We start from the raw sequence: 23,518 nt of genomic DNA, 5'->3' as shown, positions 1-23,518 counted from the left end.
CTCAGTAGTGGGCTGAAGCAAATGGACCTACAGGTACTTCAGACTCCTTGTGGTTCCATCATCCTGTCCACGTCATGGACTTGTATCTGGCTTTACATTCGCACTTAACAAGTGTTTTATTTGTGGATTTATCATATGCAGGGTATGTCCTCTGTGTCTGCAATATTCACAGAATTATAGAGTGGGAATAATTCCTGTGGGTTTGGGCATTTCTCCCAGGGATAGAGAAGATCCAGACTTCCTTTGCAGTTATATTTAGATTTTTTTAAAGAGACTTGACTCTGTGGGCACAATATTCTGGCAGTGGTGAAACAAAGACTGCAGTGAACCACATACTTCGCACAGCTGTGGAAAGCCTTGCCCTTGTATGTAAAGTGTCACATCCCAGCTATCAGCATCAGTCTCCCTCCAAACTTATGGAGTTTAAGTCAGCCTACGTGTGGTTTTCCTGTCCCCTTTTCCAAATTTTGTCATCTTAACAAAACAACTTGAAGAAGCAGATGCTAACTGACAGTGTCCTCATTGAGAAAAGTGTTTGAAGGTTTGGCTTTCATCAGATGGCTTTCCCACATTCTATGACTCTATTACACCACGGCCTTAGAAACCAACCTTTCATTCTTTCCTTTGTGTCTTTGTTTCTTCCTTTTTTTTTGTTTCTTTCTATGTTTCTTTATGCTGTGTCTTTTTTTTTTGCTTGCATGCTTGCTTGCTTATTTGTTTGTTTGTTTGTTTATTTATTTATTCTCATGTTTGTTTGACTTGGTTTTTTGTTTTTCCAGACAAAAACTCACTGTGTAGACAAGGTTGCACTTGAACTCAGAGATTATTGTGCCTCTGCTCCTGAGTACATGTAACACCATTTCCAGCCCATACATTATTTTTTTCTTTTTGGTACTTTACTTTTTTATTTGTTTTAAAATTCACTAACTCGTCATTTCAAATGATTCTAGAAGAGAACGAGGAAGAAGCACATTGTTTGACTGTAGGGTGAAGTACTATGCTTCTAAGAATCAAGGCTTGCCTAACATCACACAGCCAGTGACTGGGCAGGGTCATGAGTGTGACACGTCTCTGGAGTTAGTAGTCTATCTTCTTTTTCCTTCTCAGCATTCTCAGGACAATTCAAGGACATCTATGGTTAGAATGACAGGGAGTCAGTGGTAGTCAAAGGTCAAAGGTTAGAGATGTAGAGGTCAATATTTTATCCCGAGGAGTCAGACCTTCAGATTGAAACAGCCACAAATGATCCCAAAAAGAAGAACATTCCAAGCTCTGGATCTGAACAGCACACTGCAAGCATCTCAGGGTGATAGCAGCTTAATTCTGTGGTTCATTGTGCAATTCCAGATGGGAACTGAGCTACATGTGGAAGAGAGTAAGGATTCTGAATGGGTAGAGGGACTCAGGGGAGCAGAGAGTGTGTCCCTGTGATGTCATTGTATATGGTGGAAAATCATTCATCCTGTCCTATGTCACATTTTCCAAACCTTCCCCTCATCTGAAGAAGAGATGGGCTTTAATGGTTGATTCCTTTGCTTGTACTTCCTGCTGGAAACTTTCATCATTTCAGGGCTCATGGATGTCCAGTGATACTGGGGTAAGGAGAAACCACAGTACTATAAGTCCCTCTCCTCTCAATGTCTTCCAGAGTGTATTTCTCTAAGTCTCATGTTTCTTTTCCCACCACGCACAGCAATCTGCCTCTCCTTGACTTTAGACAACACTTCTCCATGTTTCTTCTCTCTTTCTCATTTGGCTTCTGCTCCTAAAGTTACAAATAAGACTATGCCTTGTCTTTCATGTGACTCTTAGCTAGTATGTCTCAATTTTGTGCAGTTCACGTGACTCTACATCAAAAACCAAACAAGGCAAGCATTGTCATTAACAAAGAGAAAAGACAAATACCACACAAATTCCTGTAGAAGGAATTTGCAGATTTCTGAGATCTATCACTTTGGTGTCCTGGGATATGCAACTACCTCCTCAGGGAAACATTACTTGGAAGTAGACATGTCTAGAAGTGATGCCTGGTTCCTGGGATTAAATGATGGACCACATGCTGCACCCCAACTTTGTTTAATGAATGAAATGTTCTCTAATGTCAAATTTGATTCTGATGATAAACAGCATGAAACTTATCAGTCTAAATATTGCTCCTTGGTTATAGGGATGAACAATTGATACAGTGTTTCCGATGAGTATTCTGTCACCCACCATTCCAGTGTCTTGGCCCTCTCTCTGCCTGGTCTTCCCAGTCATAGTGAAGTTTTCCTGAATGGGGAAACTTACGCTCTTCAGTTTTATGGCGTTTCTACCTATGAAGCTTCCATCTATAATTCTATGACCCTTCCTTCCTATAGAATGTTCAGAGCCAATGACAGTATGCAGACCACCCTCTTAAGCCCTCACCTGGGGCTGGAGAGATGATTCAGTGGTTAGGAGCACTATCTGTTCTTCCAGAGGTTCTGAGTTCAAATTCCAGCAACTACATGGTGGCTCACAACCATCTGTAATGGGATCTGATGCCCTCTTCTGGTGCATCTGAAGACAGCTACAGTGTAGTTATATATAATAAATAAATAAATCTTTAAAAATAAAAGCCCTCACCTATATTTGTATAGTGCCCGCATGTCTGGTATATCTCATGTGCCTGAGCGCCATTGTCATTTCAACTTTTTCTGGTTTTAGTCCTTCCGTTTTAATGACCTTCCTTTCTAAATACAAACTGGAATAGATTCATTTCCTTGACCCAGTTCTTTCTCTGTTTACAATGCTATGATACTTCATCATTTCCCATACCTCCCCCCGAAAAAAACCCAGCTCCTTAGGTGAAGTAGCACCTCTGATCCCCCATCTCTGTTGGAACACAATCAAAAGAATGACACATGGTGGTGAATAATGCCTTGGGGACTGGTGATAAAGGCCCCAGAAGAGGAATAAAGGCAGAGGGCCTTTTACCTCAAATGGATTCTGTTCCTTTGATTGTTCTTGGATATGATTTCATGCCTTCTGGGAGAAGCATTTGCATTCAATTAATAAGAGTTGTTTATTCTTGTTGGGTATTGTAATAAGGCTATAGACCCATTCTGGTGAAAGCACATGCTAAGTATTGTCCACAATGGATCCTGAGTCTGGATGTGGCCTTGTGCCTTCCTTTCATGATTTATCAGATATAACCAATAGTAAATTTCAGGCAATTGTGTTTTAATTTTTCTGTCATGAGAAAATTCTGGAAAGGGCTGTTCTGTTAATATTTAGTATTTACTAGCATATATTTACATGTCTTTCTAAACTCAAATAACTTGTCTTGAATTGTTGCTTTCTTTTTATATTCACATATAAAGCTACATTGAAACTGAACTAAAGTGGTCTGCACCATTAGACTATATTCTACCCCATTCTTTAAAGTCTTCAAACCCCAGTTCTTTCTGATAGAGCTTCCTAGTTTGTGGTGCCAGAGATGGAATCCTGGTCCTCGTGCATGCTGAGGAGAGGCTCCACTGTAGAGCTTCTTACCTCAGTTCTGTCAGGTCTCCACAACCTCATTCTTTCTGTCACTGAGAACAGATGAAAGAAAGTTCCTCTCCAGCTTGTCTAAAAGTTTTGAAAATTACATGTGGGTGTCTCTACCTAAGGAATAGACCCTTAGCAGAAGGTCAGTTTACCTCTACCTAAGGAATGGACCCTTAGCACAAGGTCAGTTTAGTGACAGAGCTTGTGCCTCATCAAATAGTTAAAAAGGAAATATTTTAAATGGCACCCACTAAGACTGTTTTGTATGCTTAGATTTTTCAAACCCACTCTAGTAAGGGTTCTTAAGTTTTAATACCCCACCCCAGCCCATCATCCACCAGAGTGTGAAAAGGAAAGGTTAATAGGGCAAAGAAGGATCTGGACCTGTTTCGAAATACTTCTTTGAGGTGAATCTTGTCTTCACGGTCAGGATATGAGCAGTTCAGATCACAGAAATCAACAGTGGTAGCTCAATCCACTTGCAAGCACCATTCCCAAATCAGCAATGGCAGTTTAATCCAGGAGAAATGGTAAGGCTCTGCCAATCACCCTAAGACAAGCAAAGGCCATCAAAGACCAGCAACGACCAGCAAAGACTGGCAAGGCAAACCAATGCCACAGATGCCCACTGTCTGTTGGGTTATACTTGTACCCTTTCTGAAGATTGCATATGTTCACATGTATCCTCTCCATCAAAATACTACTTGTCCTTTTTCCAGGAAGCTTCCAGAAAACTAGCATGTGTCTGTTCTCAGCAAAACATCCTCCCATGTGTCTGCTTCATCAAAAACATCCTCTCATAAGACAGTTTCCAGAAAAACATCACATGACCCAACTCTGCACATAGTGTATATAACCCTGAACAACATCCTGTAAAGCCTGCAACCACCTCTCCTTCCTTTTTTTTAAATTTTTGAATAAATAGTGCACTATACAGTAGGTCATTGCAAGAAAACAGACTTGGGACCCTTAGAAGTCTCCAAGGGTAAAAGTCCTTTTCTTCCAGCCTGATGACTTGTGTTTAATCATTCAGACCCACAGGATAGAAAAAAGCAGTCAACTCTTATAGATTATTCTATGCCTTCACACAGATGCTGCAGGACACATAGGACTAAACACATGCCTAAGTGCAAAATGAATGATGTAGTTTTTAGTAAGAGAAGAGAAGTTCAGTAGGCATGGATCATCCACTGTACACTCAGTAGTTGGTGTTTGTGCTAATTGCTGGGGAGATGTGCTGTACTGGTGTTCCACACAGCCGTGGGTGACTGGGGGGACTAAGATGTTATTCTCCTCATGTCTTCCTCTTAGGCCCTGGGAACTGCCCTGAAGGCTACTGTAAAATGTGGTAGATATCTATGAGTTATTTTTTTTATTTCACACTTATTTTCTGAGAGGGTATTTGCTGTTTAGCTACAGTTTTATCAATATGTTAAACTCTTTGACTTTTCATTTTACAGTGAATGATCATGATGATAATGATACAATAACCTTCCCTTCTGCTGTGCTGTGAAATATAAACAACAGAATGTTCCTAGAACCTGTTTTCTGGAATGTAAGTTGTGCCCAATATGGTTTCTGTTCTGTCTTCCTTTCTATGCAGCTAGAGTAAAGTATTATTGAGATTAATAAATAGTTCCTGTCATGATGGTTTTGATACAATCCCAGCACTCAGGAGGCAAAGACAGGTAGATTTCTGTGCGTCTGAGGTCAGGCTCAGTACATAGGAAGACCCTGCTTGTTTGCTTTGCTTTGCTCTTATGTTGAGGTTTACAATACATAGCAACAGGCCAAATCTCACCACTTTTAAAGTAGAATGTGCTAGATTTTCGATAAGCAAGGAGATTAAAGAGGATACTATGAAGGATTGCTGGGGAACTGGAGTTTATTTAAAGACTCATAGTGTCATAAACAGACAGACAGAGAGAATACATCATAGATTTTGGTTCCCAGGGAAGTTGAGGCCACAATACCAGAGAAGACTAAATGGAGGGATCTGGGCAGGGCATCAGGGTCCCTGTGACAGAAAAGCAGGACTCTTCTACCTTTTAGCATGAAATGTAGGGGTGGAGGGTGATGAATTCCCAACTATACAGATTTCATCTTCTAATTCAAGGAACGCTGACTGAGTCACCAGAGGTCTTTAATACAAATCCTAAATCAAATGGGACCTCCAAGATATTCTGGCGAGTGACTCCTGGAAAGGAGAAAATAAATGGATAGATCAGATCAGCACTGTGAAAGGACTAGGTCTGTTCAGCCACAGAGTACATAATCTGGAGAGACCATGGGGCAGCTGGAGAACCCTCTGCAGCTCACTACTTGTCTACTGTGAGTGTGGTCAGGTGGTTTTCTGCATGGCTCTGCCCATGACTCCTCCCCATCCGGTTCCTGCTGGGTGGGAAATCTTGCTGGTGTGGCAGCTGCCCTGAACTACATCATCCTTTCGGTTCTCATCCTGTAAGTGTCCAGCTCCAACCTCAGGGGAACACTACAACTTTCTGTCCCTAACCTTTTTCCTTCCCTTTGGGCCACACTTGCCACCAAGGCAAAACCCAGTCTGGAGCTCTGGTGCAAGAGAAACCATGGGGAAGGCTTTCTTTCCATCACAGGCAGGTTTCCAGAGGATCAGGAACTTGTTTAGTGATTCTGCCCTAAGCCTGAACAACTGTCTTAGGGAATTCTAGAAACCTCTAAAAAAAACCAGTTAAGTGTGGGAGAGTTTATCATACTAGCTCCCCAGAGACAGCCAATGCTGGCCTGAAGAAAACGTCCTCAGCGAGTGGGGGAGGCAGCTCATTGGTCGGTCGAGTTGTGGTTTCTCTTTCATTTCCAGCGCTCAAACTTTGGTTCCTCTTAGAGTGGGGTCTTAAGTATCTTGAAATTCTGGATTAGCGAGTTAATTTTCTGTGATTTACGAATTCTCGGTGTCTGAAAGCCGGTGGAACAATTTTAGGGAGCAAAGTTTTGAGGACTTTGGAAGGAAAACATTGCTTTTGCTTGGGTAAGTTTATAGTCTTAAAAAAGAGGTGGGGGGAGGGGCTGCCGGTCTCAGGCTGAAAATGCAAACGGAGGAGCTTGAGGGAGGTGCCTCCTCTTAAAAAAGTGTTACTTTAAGAAGGCTTTTATCTAGATCAAGTACCCCACCCCACCCCAACCCCCGTGGTTTCATAATCTGTTATTTCTAATTATGTCTTGTCAGAGAGATCCAGAATGTTGTTTTCTAAGACAGTCACTTTCCTGACAGCAGAGCTAGGTCAGAGCCTCTACTTTTTACTGTGTGTGTGTGTGGGGGGGGGGGGGGGGGTATTTTCGAATACTCTAGGGCAGTGGTTCTCAACCTATGGTTCACGACCCCTTTTGGATTTGAATGACCTTTTCACAGGAGTTGCACTTCAGATATCTCTTGTATCATATATTTGTATTATGATTCATAACAGTAGCAAAATTATAGTAATGGGGCAACAACGATCACAATTTTATAGTCAGGGGTCACTGCAGCACGAGGAACTGTATTAAAGAGTTGCAGCATCAGGAAAATTGAAAACCACTACTCTAAGAAACCTAGAGTTTTTCTTTGTTTAGTACTAGAGTCTGTGAGCCTATTATTTAGTTACTGACCCTGTTTGATAGCTCCAAGCTTGGGAATGACTGCAGTTATTTCCTTTCTCTTCAGCCATTTTCTCCAAACCAATGTAGACTTCAGCCAAACTTGAGATTCCAGCTACCCAGAAGGCAGGAGGATTATAAATTGATGGACATTATGGGCAACTCAATAAGACTCATTCATAGAATTTAAAAAAAATTGTGACTTAGTTCAGTGATAGAGTACTTTTCAAGGCTTGGGTTCAGTTCCAAAGGAGAGGGGAAGGGGTATTTGAAGAAGGGAAAACTAAATACCATGAGAATGCTAGAGTAACACATCTGAAGATTTTTCTCAGAAGTGCCAGCTTTTCAAGGTTTCTTGGAGACTGCCTTTTGTGTTGCCCAGACTGGTCTCCAGCTCTTCAGTCACCCCAACCCCCACCCCCAACCCCCAAGCCTCTGGAGTGATAGGAGCACTTGACTGCCACACCCTCTTTTGACCTTTAAAGGATAAAAATTAGATTCTTGATTGATGTTAAAAATGTCAAATGATAAAAGAGCTTGAGAGAGCCATGGAAAAAACCAGTGTGATCAGGGATATAGCTTTACTCAAGCTAATCTAGGCTCTCAGAGGACATCAACAAACTTTGTCCTGTCAGTGTTGATTTTGTGGGTTTCACTTTCCCAACAATTGGTTCTTGTCCCTGATCAGAAGTCAGTGGTAGGGAATGGTCCTGGCCTAAAAAAATGTTCTCTGAATATGTGTTCCTGTAATATTTTTGCAAGAGTTTAAGAAGAATTGAAACTAGTGTATTGGAAACCTGGTAGATTCTGTGTTGGGAGGTTTTCAGTTTTACTTTGAACCCTTTTTTGTAACTAATTTGTCCCAGATTTTGATTTCCTATGTTGTTTTTTGGTTTGTTTGTTTGTTTTTTTTTTTTTTTACAAAATTACATTAGCATGACCTTTGTATTTCCTTTAAGTTATATAATGAGTTGGGTCTCTAATGACTGCTGTTTTTAAAAAATATTTATTTATTATATGTGAGTACACTGTAGCTGTCTTCAGACACACCAGAAGAGGGCATCAGATCCCATTACAGATGGTTGTGAGTCACCATGTGGTTGCTGGGATTTGAACTCAGAACCTCCGGAAGAGTAATCAGTGCTCTTAACCGCTGAGCCATCTCTCCAGCCCCTAAAGATTGCTTTTTATTGTACCTCTGCTTTCATTCTTGAATTTGCTTGACTTATTTCTCTTCTTTATTTTTTTAAGTTAGTATGGCTATGAATCTGTTGACTTTACTTCCTTACATATTGTTTTGAAGACAAGAACTTGGAGTAGTGGGCACAAGCTTCTAATTCTGATACTCAGAAAGCTGAGTGAGACAAGAGGAACTCTGTGAGTTCTAGGCAAGCCTGGTTACATAGAGAGTTCTGTAACAGCCAGGGCTACATAGTAAAACCCTGCCCCCAAAATGAAAGAAAGAGGAAATGAGAGAGAGAGAGAGACAGACAGACAGACAGAGAGAGACAGAGAGAGAGAGAGGAGAGAGACAGAAGAGAGAGACAGAGAACAAGAACAACTCAGATTATTCATTACATTTTTCCTAAGATCTTTCTATTCTACTTGTATTTCCGTTCTCAACAGCATTCTCTTCCCTTCTGATAACTTTTGGTTTAGTTTATTTTTTCTACTTCCCTGAGGCCAAGTATTAAGTTATTTACTTGAGATGCTCTTTCTTTATTTAACATAGTCTGGGCAGACTTCCCTCTTAGACTATGTAGAATACTGAATTTGCTGAGGTGTGTGCTCTCCTCTTAGACTGTCTGGAGCACAGAGTAGAATGCTGAGGTGTGTACATCCATTGTCATTTCAGTTTTCAAAAAAACCTCCCTTTCATTCCTTTTTTGCTCATTAATTTAGAGAATGTTATTTAATTTCCGTGTTTGTGAATTTTTTTTTTTACAAATCTCGCTTTTGGTGATTTCTAATTTCATACCATTGTGGTTAAAAATACTTCATGTCATTTCACTCTTCTTACATTATTAGAATCTCTCCTAGGGCCCTTCAGAAGATCCTTCCAGAACAATGTTCCCATGTGTATGCTGCTGTCATTGGTTGGGAATGTCCTGGGTGAGGCTGGGGTAGTTCAAGATCAGTTCCTTAATGATATCCTATCTCCACCACCAAACTGCTGGTAGGTGGAAATTACCACAAAACATGACCTGAGACCCTCAGGCACACCATAGCAACTCAGGTCCAAGGAGAAGGAATGTAGCTACATACGGCTCTGACTCTGTAGCAGGCCAGGGCAGAGCACTATCGTAGATTCAGGAAGAACTCTATACAAATGACAAATGAACTGAAAAGGAAATAAGGGAAACAAAACCCTTCATAATAGCCTCAAATAATCTTGGGGTAATTCTAACCAAGGAAGTGAAAGGCCTGTATGATTAAAAACTTCAAGTCTTTGAAGAAACTGTAGAAGGTATCAGAAGATGGGAAGATCTTCCATGCTCATGGATTTGCAGGATAAATTAGTAAAAAGAGTCATCTCACTAAACAAAAGCAATCTACAGATTCAACTCAATACTCATCAAAACACCAGTGCAATTCTTCACAGACTTTGAAAGGACAATTTTCAACTTTATATGAAAAAATAATAGCTAAAACAGTCCTGAACACTGAACAAACTGCTGGAGGTGTTGCCATCCCTGAGTTTAAGCTATACTGTAGAGCTACAGAATTTTTTTCTTTTCTTTTTTTCGGAGCTGGGGACCGAACCCAGGGCCTTGTGCTTCCTAGGTAAGCGCTCTACCACTGAGCTAAATCCCCAGCCTCCAGAATTTTTTTAAAAAATACATTAGTCAATGGAATTGAAGACTCAGACATGCATACACACACTTATGGACACCTAATAAATGGATCCAATATAATCCTCAACATAAAAAACTAGACATACCTAATCTAATAGAAGAGAAAAATGGGGAATAGCCCTGAATACATTGACACTAGAGACAAATTTCTGAATAACACATGGATAGTGTAGGATCAACAGTTAATAAATAGGACCTCCCTCATGAAACTAAAAAGTTTCTGTAAGGCAAGGGGCATCATCAGTTGGACAAAGCCTGGGGAAAGATTTTACTGCCACCACATCTCATAGAGGTTTAATATGCTAGATATAGAATAAAGAACTCAAGAAATTAGATATCAAATACCCAAATAATCCGATTAAAAATAAGGTACAGATCTAAACAGAAAATCTCAATAGTAGAGTCTCAAATAGCTGAGAAATCAAAGAAATGTTCATCATTCTTAGTCACCAGGGAAATACAAATTACAACGATTTTGAGATGCCATCTTATCCCTGTCAGAATGGCTATCAATAATACAAGTGACATATACTGGTGAGGATCGGAGCAAGAGAAAAATTCCTCCATTGTTGGAGGTTTAAACTTGTACAACCACTGTGTAAATCAACATTGCAGTTCCTCAGAAAATTGGGAATTGATCTACCTGAAGGCCCAGCTAAACCACACTTGGGCGTGTACCCAAAAGAAGCTCTACCATACCGTACAGACACTGGCTCAATTATGTACATTGCAACTATATTCATAATAGCCAGAAACTGGAAACAACCTAGATGCCGCTCAACAAAAGAATGATTAAAGAAAGTGTGGTACATTTACACAATCCAGTATTAGTTGGTTGTTTTAAAAATGACATCATAAAATTTTCAGGGAAATTGATGCAGTTAGAAATAAAATCATGCCAAGTGAGGTAACCCAGACCCAGAAAGACAAATATGGAATATACTCACTTATAAGTGGATATTAGCTGTTAATAAGTGATAATTGAAGTATAATCCAGAGACCCAGAAAGATTAGATATAGAAAAGGGCTCTAGGGGTAAGCATGTATATCCCTGGGAAGGGGAAATAAGATAGAATTTTCTGGTGGACAGGGAGCTGGTAGGGATAGAAGTAGGAGGGGTCAGGTTGTGGGGGAGGGATGAAGAAATAGAGTACAGGGAGAGACAGTTGGAATTAGAGGGCATTTGGGAGGTGGTGTGGAAACTTTCTGGAATCTATGAGGGTGATCCTAGTAAGGACTCTCAGTAATAGAGGATACAGAGTCTGAACTGGCCATCTTTTGTAGTCAGGCAAGGCTTCATCTGATGGACTGGATTTTATTCAGTTGAGTTGTTCGCCAACAGGCCCAGGCTGATGCTAGGACAGAGGACTGTTCTCCACAAACAAACATTGTGGACCCTATTGCCAAGGACCACATCCATACAGCTCTGAATGTAGAGTAGTCCCCCACCACCACCCTTGGCAGTGGTCAAAGAGACACCTTGTTGGTGGTGTTGGTGTTTCTGTCAGTCTCTCAGTCGGAGGCAGAGTGGACGGTAGTCATTAATCTGTTCATTCTAGCGTGATACCTGGCTTGGTAGCCAAAGCTGTTTTAAACATGTCACATAAAAAAATCAAATGAATTCCAGGCAGTGCCGCATGAAAGGGGAAGACATAGACTTGTGCTCCTCCATGCCACAAGTGCAAAGACCTACACTTCTCCCCAAGGCAGAGATGGGCCATAGACACACAGAGCCCTACATACCACCACTCATTGGAGAAGTAGAGAAGGAAGATAGAGATGTCTAGACTGCCAGGACACCCACAGAGCTCCCTTCAGTTCAAGGCACAGATGAGCTACAGATACCCACTTGCCACCCACACTTGCTCTCCTACTGAGGCCAGACAAGGCAGCCCAGCTAGTAGAACAACAGCTTTTGGAATAGCCCCCATTCCAGTTGTTCAGGACCTACATGAAAGTCAAGTTACACATCTGTGACATATGAGCGAGGAGGCCTAGGTCCAACTGGTGTATGTTTGTTGGTTGGTGTTTCAGACTCAGAGCTGAAGGGTCCAAGTTAGTTGACTCAGTTGGTCTTCCTGTGGAGTTCCTATTCTCTTCAGGGCTGGCAATCCTTCCTCCTTTTCTTCCATAGGAGACCCCAAGTGGGCTGGAGAAATGGCTCAGCCATTAAAGACTAGGCTCACAACCAAAAATATGAATCCCAAGCTCCATCCACTCTTTAGCTGTGGGTGTTTGTATCTGTCTGAGTCAGCTGCTAGGAGGAGCCTCTCAGTAGATCACATGCTCTTGTCACTTTTAATATTCTTTCTTTGTTCTGTAGATTTTGTGTTTTGATATGTACCAGGAGGATTTTCTTTTTTGATCCAGTCTAGTTGGTGTTCTACAAGCTTCTTGAATTTTTATAGGCATCTCTTTCTTTAGGTTTGGAAAGTTTTCTTCTGTGATTTTGAGATTATTTTCTGAGCCTTGGAACTAGGACTCTTAAACTTACTCTATTCCTATTATTCTTAGGTTAGGTCTTTTCATGGTATCCCAGATTTCCTGGATGCTTTGTTTCAGGAATGTTTTAGCTTTTTTTTCTTTGACTGATGTTTCCGTTTCTTCTATTGTATCTTCTACATCTGAGATTCTGTCTTCCATCTCCTGTGTGTTCTGTTGGTGATGCTTGCATCTGTTGTTCCTGATCTCTTACCTAGGTTTTCTATCTCCAGGATTGCCTCAGTTTGTATTTTCTTTATTGCTTCTCTTCTATTTTCAGGTCATAGACATTTTTATTTATTTCGTTTTTAAAGAGCTCTATCTGTTTGGTTGTATTTTCCTTTATGTCTTGTAAGAGATGTATCCATTTCCTCTTTAAAGACCTCTATCATCTTTATAAAGGTTGAACTTAAAGCCATTTTCTTCTGTGTCAGTTGTGTTAGGATATCCAGAGCCTGCTGTAGTGGGGTAACTGTGCTTTGAAAGTGTCATACTGCCTTCTTATTGAGTGTGTTCTTTCCAGGGCCTTTAGCCATATGGATGATTTTGATCCCAGGTTGTTCTTGTAGTAGGTATGGGGGGGAGTATCAACCACAATGGTCCTGGTGTGGCAGATCTCTGGTGGATATACTTGGGCTCTATGGTTCTGGACCTGAAGTTCTATATAGTTCAGGAATAGGTCCAATGAAGTTGGGCTGAGACGGGGCAGGAGAAAGGAGGTCTCCCTGGGCTAGCAGGTTGCTCAGGGTGGCTTGGCTTGGCACAGAGGACTCAGAGAACAGGGAAGATGGGTGGGGAAAGGAGAGCTTGTCTATATGGTTCAGGAGTCTGATGGAGGTAGAGGAGAGGTGGTAAGAGAGTGGTGGTCCCCTTGGGATAGCAGGCTGCTCAGGGCAGGTTGGCTTGGACCCAAGAGCTCAGAGAGCAGGGGAGATATGTGGGAAAGGGAAGCTTAACTGTATAGTTCAAAAGTCTGATAGAGGTGAAGAAGAAGCCAGAAAATGGAGTGACCCTCTGTTTCTTACTTGGCCCGCTTTCACCATCCCAATCATGTAGGCACCTGAGCAGACGTGTGAGGAGTCAGTAGAGTCAGACACAGGATCACAGCAACTATGGCTTCAGAATTCGTGATGAATTTAAAAGAGGAGGTGACCTGTCCTATCTGCCTGGACCTGATGGTAGAACCTGTGAGTGGAGATTGTGGTCACAGCTTCTGCCAAGCCTGCATCACGCTGAACTATGAATCCAGCAAATGCAATCAGGATGAGTTCATTTGCCCTGTGTGCCGAGTTAGTTACCTGTTTAAGAACCTGAGGCCCAATCGACATGTGGCCAACATAGTGCAGAGGCTCAAAGAGTTCAAGTCCAGCCCAGAAGAGGAGCCGAAGGTGCTTTCTTGTGCAAGGCATGGAGAGAAACTCCAGCTCTTCTGTAAGAAGGACATGATGCCCATCTGCTGGCTTTGTGAGCGATCTCAGGAGCACCGTGGACACCAAACAGTTCTCATTGAAGAAGTGGTCCAGGAGTATAAGGTAAGGATGGGGGTTGGGGTGGGCTGGTAAACCTAGCAGGAAACAGTACCAGGTAGGAAATCTCATTCAGTTATCTGACCGCCACAGAATCCAGGCCTAGGATTTCACTCCATCCTGTTAACTACTGAGGTCTGAAAGAATGAGACTATCCACCCAGCTTAATCGAATCTACTGGGGCTACAGACCCTAGAACTAGAGCAAATGTTTTTACAGTTTGTTGTATATTATTGAGATTTTATGTCCAAGAAGAGATTATTCTTTAGATATCAAAGTCAAGTAAGATGAGAGGTGGCAGAGACGGCTGGTTGCCAAGCATAATGGCCTGAGTCTGAACTAAGAAACCAGACCACTGAAGGAAAGAACTGATTCCTGCAAGTTGCAAATTATTCTCTGCTATCTGCATACCTGGCATGGATGTATGTATATGCAAGCATGCACATGCATATGCACACACACTCACACCCACATACAAAATTAATTAGTTCATTAAAAAGACTAAAAGAGGGCTGGAGAGATGGCTCAGTGGTTAAGAGCACCGACTGCTCTTCCAGAGGTCCTGAGTTCAATTCCCAGCAACCACATGGTGGCTCACAACCATCTGTAATGGGATCCGATGCCCTCCTCTGGTGTGTCTGAAGACAGCGACAGTGTACGCATATATATAAAATAAATAAATCTTTAAAAAAAAAAGACTAAAAGAGGTGAGTAATTACCAATTCTTTCCTTGATAGTAGTTTCCTCTATTAGTGCTTTTAAAAATCAGTTTAACTGGGTGTGGTGGCAGATGCCTGTAACTCCAACATTTCTGAGGCAAAGGGGACAAGAAATCTTTACATAGTGAGACTACCTTACGTTTTGTTTGTTCATTTGCCTGTTTTTCAAGATAGAGTTTCTCTGTGTCGTTCTGGCTGTCCTGGAACTTGATCTGTAAATCAGGTGGCCTTGAACTCAGGGATCAGCCTGTTTCTGCCTCCTGAGTGCTGAGCTTAACAGCTCCCCCCACCGCCTACTGGCATGGCTTGAGACCACCTTTTTAAAGAAGATGGGAAATCCTTTTGAATAGGTGGTGACATTATTATTTTCTTCCTAATCCTAGATTATGATTGCTATTCCCTGGGTTTCTGTAAACTCTGCTGAGACCAAGTTGATTTTATCCCTGTTTGCCTTTTTAAAAGTTTCTTATCTAATTATTCTTAATAGATTAAATAATTCACATCACAATCTTTTAAAGAAAGGTAGCAGTCCTTGGCTCTCTTCCTTTCTAGAAGGTATTGGCCTTTGAATAGAACAGCAGTTCTACTGAGCACACAGCTTGACTCTGCTATAATTCCTTTCTCACAGGAGAAGCTGCAGGCAGCTCTGCAAAAGCTGATGGCAGACAAGAAAGAATTTGAGAACTGGAAAGATGACCTTCAAAAGGAGAGAACTTACTGGCAGGCAAGTGGGGACCCTTCCTAAGGGAGTCAGCCTGAGGCTCAGGAGAGACCTGGGGTTTTTACCTCCTGGGAGTTGATGAGGCCAAGAGGCCTTGATTACTCCTCCCTATTGGTTCCCCTGGAGATGGAGATGCAGAGTCAGTGTATCACAACTGATCTGGGCTCTGTGAAGAGCTGGCACCATGGAGGGTACTTAGTCAGAATGGTTACTGTGTCTTGGGTTTCACTCCTATGATGCCTTCTGAAATTGTGACTTTACTGGGGAAGATACTTGGGAATGGGTGGATGATGTCTATGTAATCCGCATTTAACTTCTGCTGGGGGTATTAAAAGCAGAATGAGATGTCAGGTATGATGGCGTATGCCTTTAATCCCAGAAGTTGGAGGCAGAAACAGACAGATATCTGTAAGTTAAAGTATGGTCTGGTTACATAGCAAGGACAAGGTCAGCTATGGCTACAAGGTAAGACCTGGTCTAGGTAGGTAGGTAGGCAGTCAGGCAGATGTAGATCAGTAGATAGGTAGGAAGGTAGATGGAAAAGAAAAAAAAAGCCAAGGGAGGAGTGGAAAGATGATGCAGTAATGAGGAGTACTTCTTGCTCTTGAAGAGGACTTGAATTTGGTTCCCTACGTTCACAAAGAGGATCATAACCAACCATAATTCTAGTTCTGGAGGTCCCAATACCTGATACAGACAGGCAAAACTCTCACACACACACACACACACACACACACACACACACACACACACACACAGGCACGCACACACACAGGCACGCACACACGCATGCACACCACACAGGGAGAGAGAGAGAGAGAGAATAAGAATAAATTTTTAAATAAATATATTGTTAAAGTGCTTTTTATCAAAAATATTTTAAATATTTATTTATTTTTATTTTAAGTATATGAGTCTTTGTGAGCATATGTGTGTCTGGTTCCCATGGAAGTCAGAAGAGAACATCAGATCTCTTAGAACTAGAGTTACAGGTGGTTGTGAGTCTCCGTGTGTGTGCTGGCAATTGAATCTTGGTCCTCCAGAACAGTGGCTAGTGCTCTTAACTTCTGAGTTATCTTTCCAACACTAAAGTCTTTTTTAGAAATAGAATGAGGAATGTTACAAGCAGAAACAAGTGTCTTAGACAACTGTATGAATGATGAATCATAGCTTTGCGTTCCATTTTGGTTTAGGTGGTCTTTGTAAAGCTGACCAAAAGGTTTTTGTGCTGGAAAGTCATTAACAGACACTAAAGTGTTCCTTCCTCTTCCGGTCTCCATTCCCACACAAGCCTGGGAGATGATAGTGCACGCCTTTAATCTTAACACTCTAGAGGCAGATGCAGGGGGATCTACAAAACAAGTTCCAGGACAGCCAGGGCTGCACAGAAAAATCCTGTCTGGGAAAAAACCAAACCAAACCAAAGAAAAAACAATTCACACATTGCACATTTTCACAAACTGAATAATTCTCCCTTTTCTTATCTCTGAAGAATCAAATACAGAAAGATGTGGAAAATGTCCAGTCAGAGTTTAAAGGAATGAGAGATATCATGGACTCTGAGGAGAAGAAGGAATTGCAGAAGCTGATGCAAGAGAAGGAAGACATTAAGAACAGCCTGGAAGAGTCTGAAAATGAGTATTCTCAGCAGAGTAAGTTGCTAGGAGACCTCATCTTAGATGTGGAACATCAGTTACAATGCTCAGCCACGGAAATGCTGCAGGTAAGACTGCATGAATTGCCAGGGTCTGAGAGTCCGGAAACATGGAAGCCATTGCCCTCCCTCTCTGCTGCTGGGATCCTCCTGGTGATGATAGTGAGCTCTTCCTGAACTCTTTCTTGAATCAGTTTTGGAGGCTGGAGGAATCATTGCATACACAAACAGCAAAGAGTGGAATTCTGTTTTCATTAGTTTATCAAGGATAGCACAAAAATTAAACCTTGGAGGAGAACTATTGGATCCATGGGCATTTATGGCACCAACTCTCTACAGAGCTCTGTTTGGTTCAAGTGCATTTTACTTCAGTTAGTCACTGGCAAACAAAGGGACTTCTAACTGAGAGATGTTTATGTTGTCCATCGTAGAATAGTTCAAGGCTTTCTTCATCTGCAGTGGCTCAGTAATTAAGAACGCTGGCTGCTCTTCTAGAATGCCTGGGTTCAATTCTCAGCACCCACATTGCAGCTCAAAGTAACTCCAGTTTTAGGGAATCCAACACCTTCTCATTATTAAAGCTATTAAGTGCTACAACTAAGAAGTAATATAGTGGGCTGGAGGAATGGCCCAGCAGTTAAGAGCACATTCTGCTCTTCCAGAGGTCCTGAGTTCAATTCCCAACAACCACATGGTGGCTTTCATCTAATTATACTGGGATCTGCTGCCTCTTCTGATATTCAGGTGTACATGTTGATAGAACACTCATATACATAAGATAAATAAATCTTTTAAAAAAGAAAAGGAAGTAAAACAGTAAGTCTAGAGTGATGGCTTAGCTTTTAAGGACACCCGGGTTCAGTTCCCAGAACCCAGTGGCTCACAACCATCTCTAGTTTCATGAGATATGACACCCTCTGACTTACTTGGGAACAGACACACGTGAGATACACAGATATACATGCAAGCAAAACATACATAAAATAAAATTGATATAAAAGAAATATAAATATAAAATTTAAAGAAGTTGTTTTAGGGTTTTACTGCTGTGAACATACAGCAGTAAACTTTTTTTTTTTAGATTTATTTATTATATATAAGCACACTGTAGCTATCTTCAGATATACCAGAAGAGGGCATCAGATCTCATTACAGATGGTTGTGAGCCACCATGTGGTTGCTGGGATTTGAACTCAAGATCTCTGGAAGAGCAGTCAGTGCTCTTAACCACTGAGCTATCTCTCCAGCCCCACCAGTAAACTCTTAGAAGGACAACATTTAATTGGGGCTGGCTTACAGGTTCAGAGGTTCAGTACATTATCATCAGGGTAGCATCCAGGCAGGCATGGTGCAGGAGAAGCTGAGAGTTTTACATCTTCCTCTGAAGGCTGCTAAGAGAATCCTGGGTTCCAGGCAGCTAGGCCAAGGGTCTTAAAGCCCACACCCACAGTGACACACCTACTCCAACAAGGCCAGACCTATTCCAGTAAGACCACACCTCCTAACAGTGTCACTTCCTGGACCAAGCATATACAAACCTTCACAAAAGTTTTAAAAGGAGTCATAATAATGAGAGAGAGAGAAAAAAAATGTAGGGCTAAGAACGGAAGTTCATGAGATATGTGTGAAAAGTCTTGTAAAGACTGTGCAGAAAATCAGCCATTCCAAAGCCTAACTGAGCAAGTCATAGACAAAAGCAAAACCATAGTGAGGCATATGTTAGAACTGCACACACTGCCCTAACTCCCCACTGACTCTTTTCCTGCACTGCTCTTAAAGATCCTCCCTTCCCTGTCTGCTCTCACGAGAGTTGGGCATATCCTATTTCTGACTCATTCTGTCAAATATTTCTCTGATTCATCATTTTGTCTGCCCCTCAATTAGATGTCATTGTTTGGGATTAAAGTTATGTAGTTAGAGTGTATCCAGTCTGTATTCCAGCCAGGAGAATTAAAGGTATATGAAGTGTCTGCATTCAGTCCTAATCACATAGATTTAGAAGGTCTTTGAATGAACTCAGAGCATCCATGTTGCTGGATTAAAATTCCTCTACAAAAAAAAAAGTAGAGTATATAATAATAAAAAAAAGTAAAAAGAATACTGTTGTAATGAAATTCTAAAACAGTTGTGCAGAGTTGAAAGATGAACTTCTCAGAGAGATCCCTTTGACCCTAGAAGGCTCTACTTGGTACTGTGTAGGATAGCTAGTGGGTTATGTAGATCCTTATAGCCCCCATATTCCCTGTATTCCAGAATGTGAGGAGGATAGGTTCTAAGTCCTTTCCAAGTGGTTACCTCAGACCCCTACACTCTACATGGTGTCTTCTGGTCTTGTGGCCTAGGGTATGTGAGGGAGCAGCACTTCCTGGTAGTGTTGACTGCCTTAACACAAGCAGTTTCATTTTTCCAGCATGTTGTGCACTCCAGAGGACTTGGCTCTAGGCGTCCATTTGTGGAGAACCTGCCTGCTTCCCCTACAGTGATCTCTGCTGCCTTAATAAACTCATTTATAGACTATCCCCTGCAGGAAACAGCTCCTTGTGTATTGTCATGACTTTTCTTTCACACAGTTTCAGTTGTGAGGATTCTCACCCCCTCATCTTCATAAGAAGTCTTAACTCTGTTTTCTCTCTTTCTATTTAGGGTGTAGAGAACACCATAAAACGGTATGTATGGCTTCCAGTCTTTCTATGTGGTAAGAATGATCTAGTTTTCAAGTAGAACATACTTTCTCCCAGGTTGGGGCAATTTAGAGGAAGTACTGAATTTCTGATCAAAAATCAATACTGAAAATATTGAGAATAGATTCAATTCTATGGTAGAGAGATGGGTTGTGGGGAAGTGGAGTTTAGCTCAGTAGCTAGATTAGGGATAAAAAGATTAGGGTACTCTTACCTCCATTGTAGTTCACCCTGTGACCCTGCATGTGGCTGTGGATCTGGATTTAACAGATCCTTGTTTTAGGTAGATGGGTGTGTCTTGTATGTCTGCAGCATACACAGAATTTTTCATTGGGAAAATTCCTATATGTTCATATCATTTTCTTCTGAGACTAGAAGACATTCAGTCTTTCTCCGTTGTTGTATTTAGATATACAAAAATAGTCTTGACTCTGTGCACATAAGGCTTTTTGATACAGATTTGACCAACTATCCTTTTCTTTCCCCTACTCTATGGGCATGTGGGTAGAGGGTATCCTTGTGTCCAAAGGGGACATCTAGCTGGCCACATCAAGGATTTTCCTGAGACACTGGGATCATATTAGTCTTAGTTTGTTGTCTTCATCTTTTCTAACTGTTTGTAATTTCTTCAAGAGATCCTGAAAAATCAGATGTTATTTGCAAGTCTCCATATTGGCTAAAGGTTTTGAAGACATTGGACTTTTTAAGACATATTTCCCACATGGGAATACCTTCCACACATTTTATTCAGGCATTAGTTTTGGTTTGTTTTAAGATTTATTACTTCATCATCTCTAGTGAGTTCAAGGAGGCAGAGTGAGAGAAAATAACTATTTAATTTTAGAAGGCAAGAACCATGGTCTAAGAATGTAAGGCCTTCCCAACACGACACTGAAAGTAAGTTGAAGGAGACATGATTGTATTCATGGTATGATCTGCCATCCCTCTACCTCTTCAGCATCCTTGAAAAAGCTCAAGTTCATCTGTGAATTGAAATGAGAGGATGTCAGAGATAGTTGGGGGTCAATGGGAGGGATTGTAGATCAATTGTTTTTTATCCCTAGGAGTCATACTTTTTCGATGAGGAAGCCCAAAACCATCCCCAAGGAACAAAGAAGAGTGTTCCGAGCCCCTGATCTGCAAGGCATGCTGCAAGTGTTACAAGGTGAAGAGAGTTATGCTACATGAATTGGCTGTGGGATTCTAGGGGTTTCTAGATAGGAACAGGGAAGAGTAGACACCAGCTACTGGTGATTTGACCATCTCAGATGGGAAATGACCGTTCATCCTTGACCCTATTATGGTTTCTAATTTTTCCCCTGATCCACAGAAGAAAATGACTTTACAGTGTCTTTGCTTGCATTTAATATTGTAAATTTTTTCCCCATTTCAGAGGTCACAGAGGCCCAACGCTACTGGGGTAAGGAAAAATTATAGCATCGTAAGTTACCCACTTCACACTGTCTTGCCGAACTTAATTTTCTTTTCGGCCTCATGTTGCTTCTCCCAAAATAAGTAATGCTCCTGCAGTGTTCTGCCTCTCCTGTGACTTCTGCACAACGTTCTCTCCAGTGCTTGTATGCTTTCTTCTTAGACTTCTATTAATAACATCACAGATAAGGCTGTCTCCTGTCTTTCTCATGACACACAGTCCTGTTGTTTTGTGCAGTTCAAGTGACGCTGGTTGAAAGCAACAATCCAAACATTTTCATTACCGCCGACAAAAGACAGATACGATATGAAGACCACCAAGCAAGACATTTTGCCCGTCCGACTGAAAACTGTCATGCAGGTGTCCTGGGATACCCAGCTATCCAATCAGGAAAACACTACTGGGAAGTAGATGTGTCTGGAAAAGGTTCTTGGGTTCTGGGATTAAGTGATGGAAGCTACCTCTTTAATCCAATATTTCGTTCAAATGCAGAAAGACCTCCCAACCCCCCCTTATTTCGTTTGAATCTTAGTAATGATTCACATTCTCGTTTGAGTCTTAGTAATGATTCACATTATCAACCTAAATATGGCTTCTGGGTTATAGGGCTGTGGGGAAATTCTGTGTATAATGCTTTTGAGGAGTGTACGTTCACAGGCAAGCCCAGTGTGTTGACCCTCTCTCTGATGGTCCGACCCTGTCGTGTCGGTATTTTCCTCGACTGTGCAGCTGGCACCCTCTCGTTTTACAATATTTCCAACCATGGCACTCTTATCTACAGATTCTGTGCAGGTTCCTTTCCTGATAGGGTTTTTCCATATTTTAACCCCATGGGAAGTTCAGAGCCATTGACAATATGCTGGCCAGACTCTTAATCTTCACTGTCTCTGTGCATGGTCTCTGGTCCTGATGTGTATGTCATGTGCCTGAGCTCATCAGCACTATTTTATCGTTTTGTTCATGTCTCTAATCTTTCATTGGAAAATATATTCATTTCTCTAGGCCATATTCTCAGTTTCTTGGGGTATTTTTTGTCTTTGTTTTGTTTTGTTTTTAGGTGAGACTAACAAATCACTTCCCATATAGTCAAGGACAAATGTCTAGTGCTCACTGCGTAAGATAACACCGATGCAAAATTCCTCTTATTCTTCATGCCAGAGATGGAAGGCAAGGCCTTGTGCACGGTGAGGATGTGCTCCACCGCTGAGCTGTTTGCTTCAGCTGTCATGTCCCTATAACCTCATTCGGCCCATCAATGAAAGATTAAAGAAGGTTCTTCGACAACTTGTCTATTCATGCTGAAAATTATATATAGGAGTCTCTGCTTAAGAAATGCACCCTGAGCTGTAGGCCAAAGAATGAAGGAGAAGCATCACAAGAAGCCTTATCACTGTGACTAAATTAAGTGATCATTAAGACTGTGCATCAGTCTTGCCTGGGAGCTCATACCTGCCATCCTGCATCTGGGAAGTTGTGGCAGGAAGATTGCTGTGTATTTGAAGCCACCCTTGTATAGAGTTAAGAGCCTGCTTAAAAAAAATAATCAAGAATATGTATAAAAACCACTACTCTATTTTGTTCTAAGAAATAGAATAACTAGATTTCAGAATTGCAGGGTTTGGGTCGTTTTCACAATTTGTAAATAAATGTTTACTAAAAATAAATGTTAACTTCATAGCTGTCCAATCTTCTTCCATAATTGTGTTCCATGGGAGTCTGTTTCCTGTTAGAAATAAATGTCAAGTGTGTATTGCACACAGAATCACACACATGGTGGCACTGTTTAGTAACAGTGTGGCCAATGTGCGCTCACCTGGTCACCTTCATCCTTCTCACTGAGGTCAGAGGCTGACAGCAGACCTGAAAGGACCCAGTCTGTTTTAAGTTTTTAAATTATTTTTTTAAAGATTTTATTATATTGAGTGTATAAATGTGCACCTGTGTATAAGTCTGCGCACCACATGCATGCCCGGTGCCTGTGAAGGTGGTGAGCCTCCATATAGGTGCTGAAAATCAAACCCAGGTCCTTCCCAAAAGCATATGCTCTTAACTGACGAGCCAACAACTCTGTAGCCCAAAGTCTGTTCAATCTTAAATAGTCAGGAAAATTGTGACTGCAGAAAAGCTCATGCAGGGCTGATGGTTGTCCATGTATTTTAATTTCCAGCTCTTCCCAACAGTTTTGAGCTACTCGGGGAAAGGCACATTTTGTCAGGGAGCTTCTCTCCACAATGCTCATCCATAGAGTTTCTCAAGTTCTTCATCAATCTTCATTCTGAAGGTAATACACTAGTCTGATGGGACTGTGATCACGAAACGTGTAACAA

At 41.5% G+C, this 23,518-nt stretch overlaps 1 protein-coding gene and 1 pseudogene across 7 annotated transcripts; both read left to right on the top strand.

Annotated features, from left to right (window-relative positions):
- Window positions 1–1,817: 1,817 nt before the first annotated feature.
- Window positions 1,818–2,401, top strand: Trim30al-ps1 (tripartite motif-containing 30A like, pseudogene 1; annotated as a pseudogene).
- A 3,503-nt stretch (window positions 2,402–5,904) lies between these two features.
- Trim5 (tripartite motif-containing 5) lies at window positions 5,905–22,877 on the top strand. Of its 7 annotated transcripts, NM_001438200.1 has the most exon segments (9): window positions 5,924–5,973; window positions 6,716–6,769; window positions 13,515–13,990; window positions 15,332–15,427; window positions 16,917–17,147; window positions 19,722–19,744; window positions 20,824–20,924; window positions 21,153–21,179; window positions 21,429–22,877. In NM_001438200.1, coding segments are annotated over 7 exon segments (1,536 nt in total). In that variant the 5' UTR covers window positions 5,924–5,973; window positions 6,716–6,769; window positions 13,515–13,570; the 3' UTR covers window positions 22,067–22,877.
- Window positions 22,878–23,518: the final 641 nt, after the last annotated feature.

The sequence above is a fragment of the Rattus norvegicus genome, chromosome 1 (assembly GCF_021556685.1).
Source record: "Rattus norvegicus strain SHRSP/BbbUtx chromosome 1, alternate assembly SHRSP_T2T, whole genome shotgun sequence".
In the NCBI taxonomy this organism is placed as follows: domain Eukaryota; kingdom Metazoa; phylum Chordata; class Mammalia; order Rodentia; family Muridae; genus Rattus; species Rattus norvegicus.
This window is presented reverse-complemented; position numbering and strand designations above follow the sequence as displayed.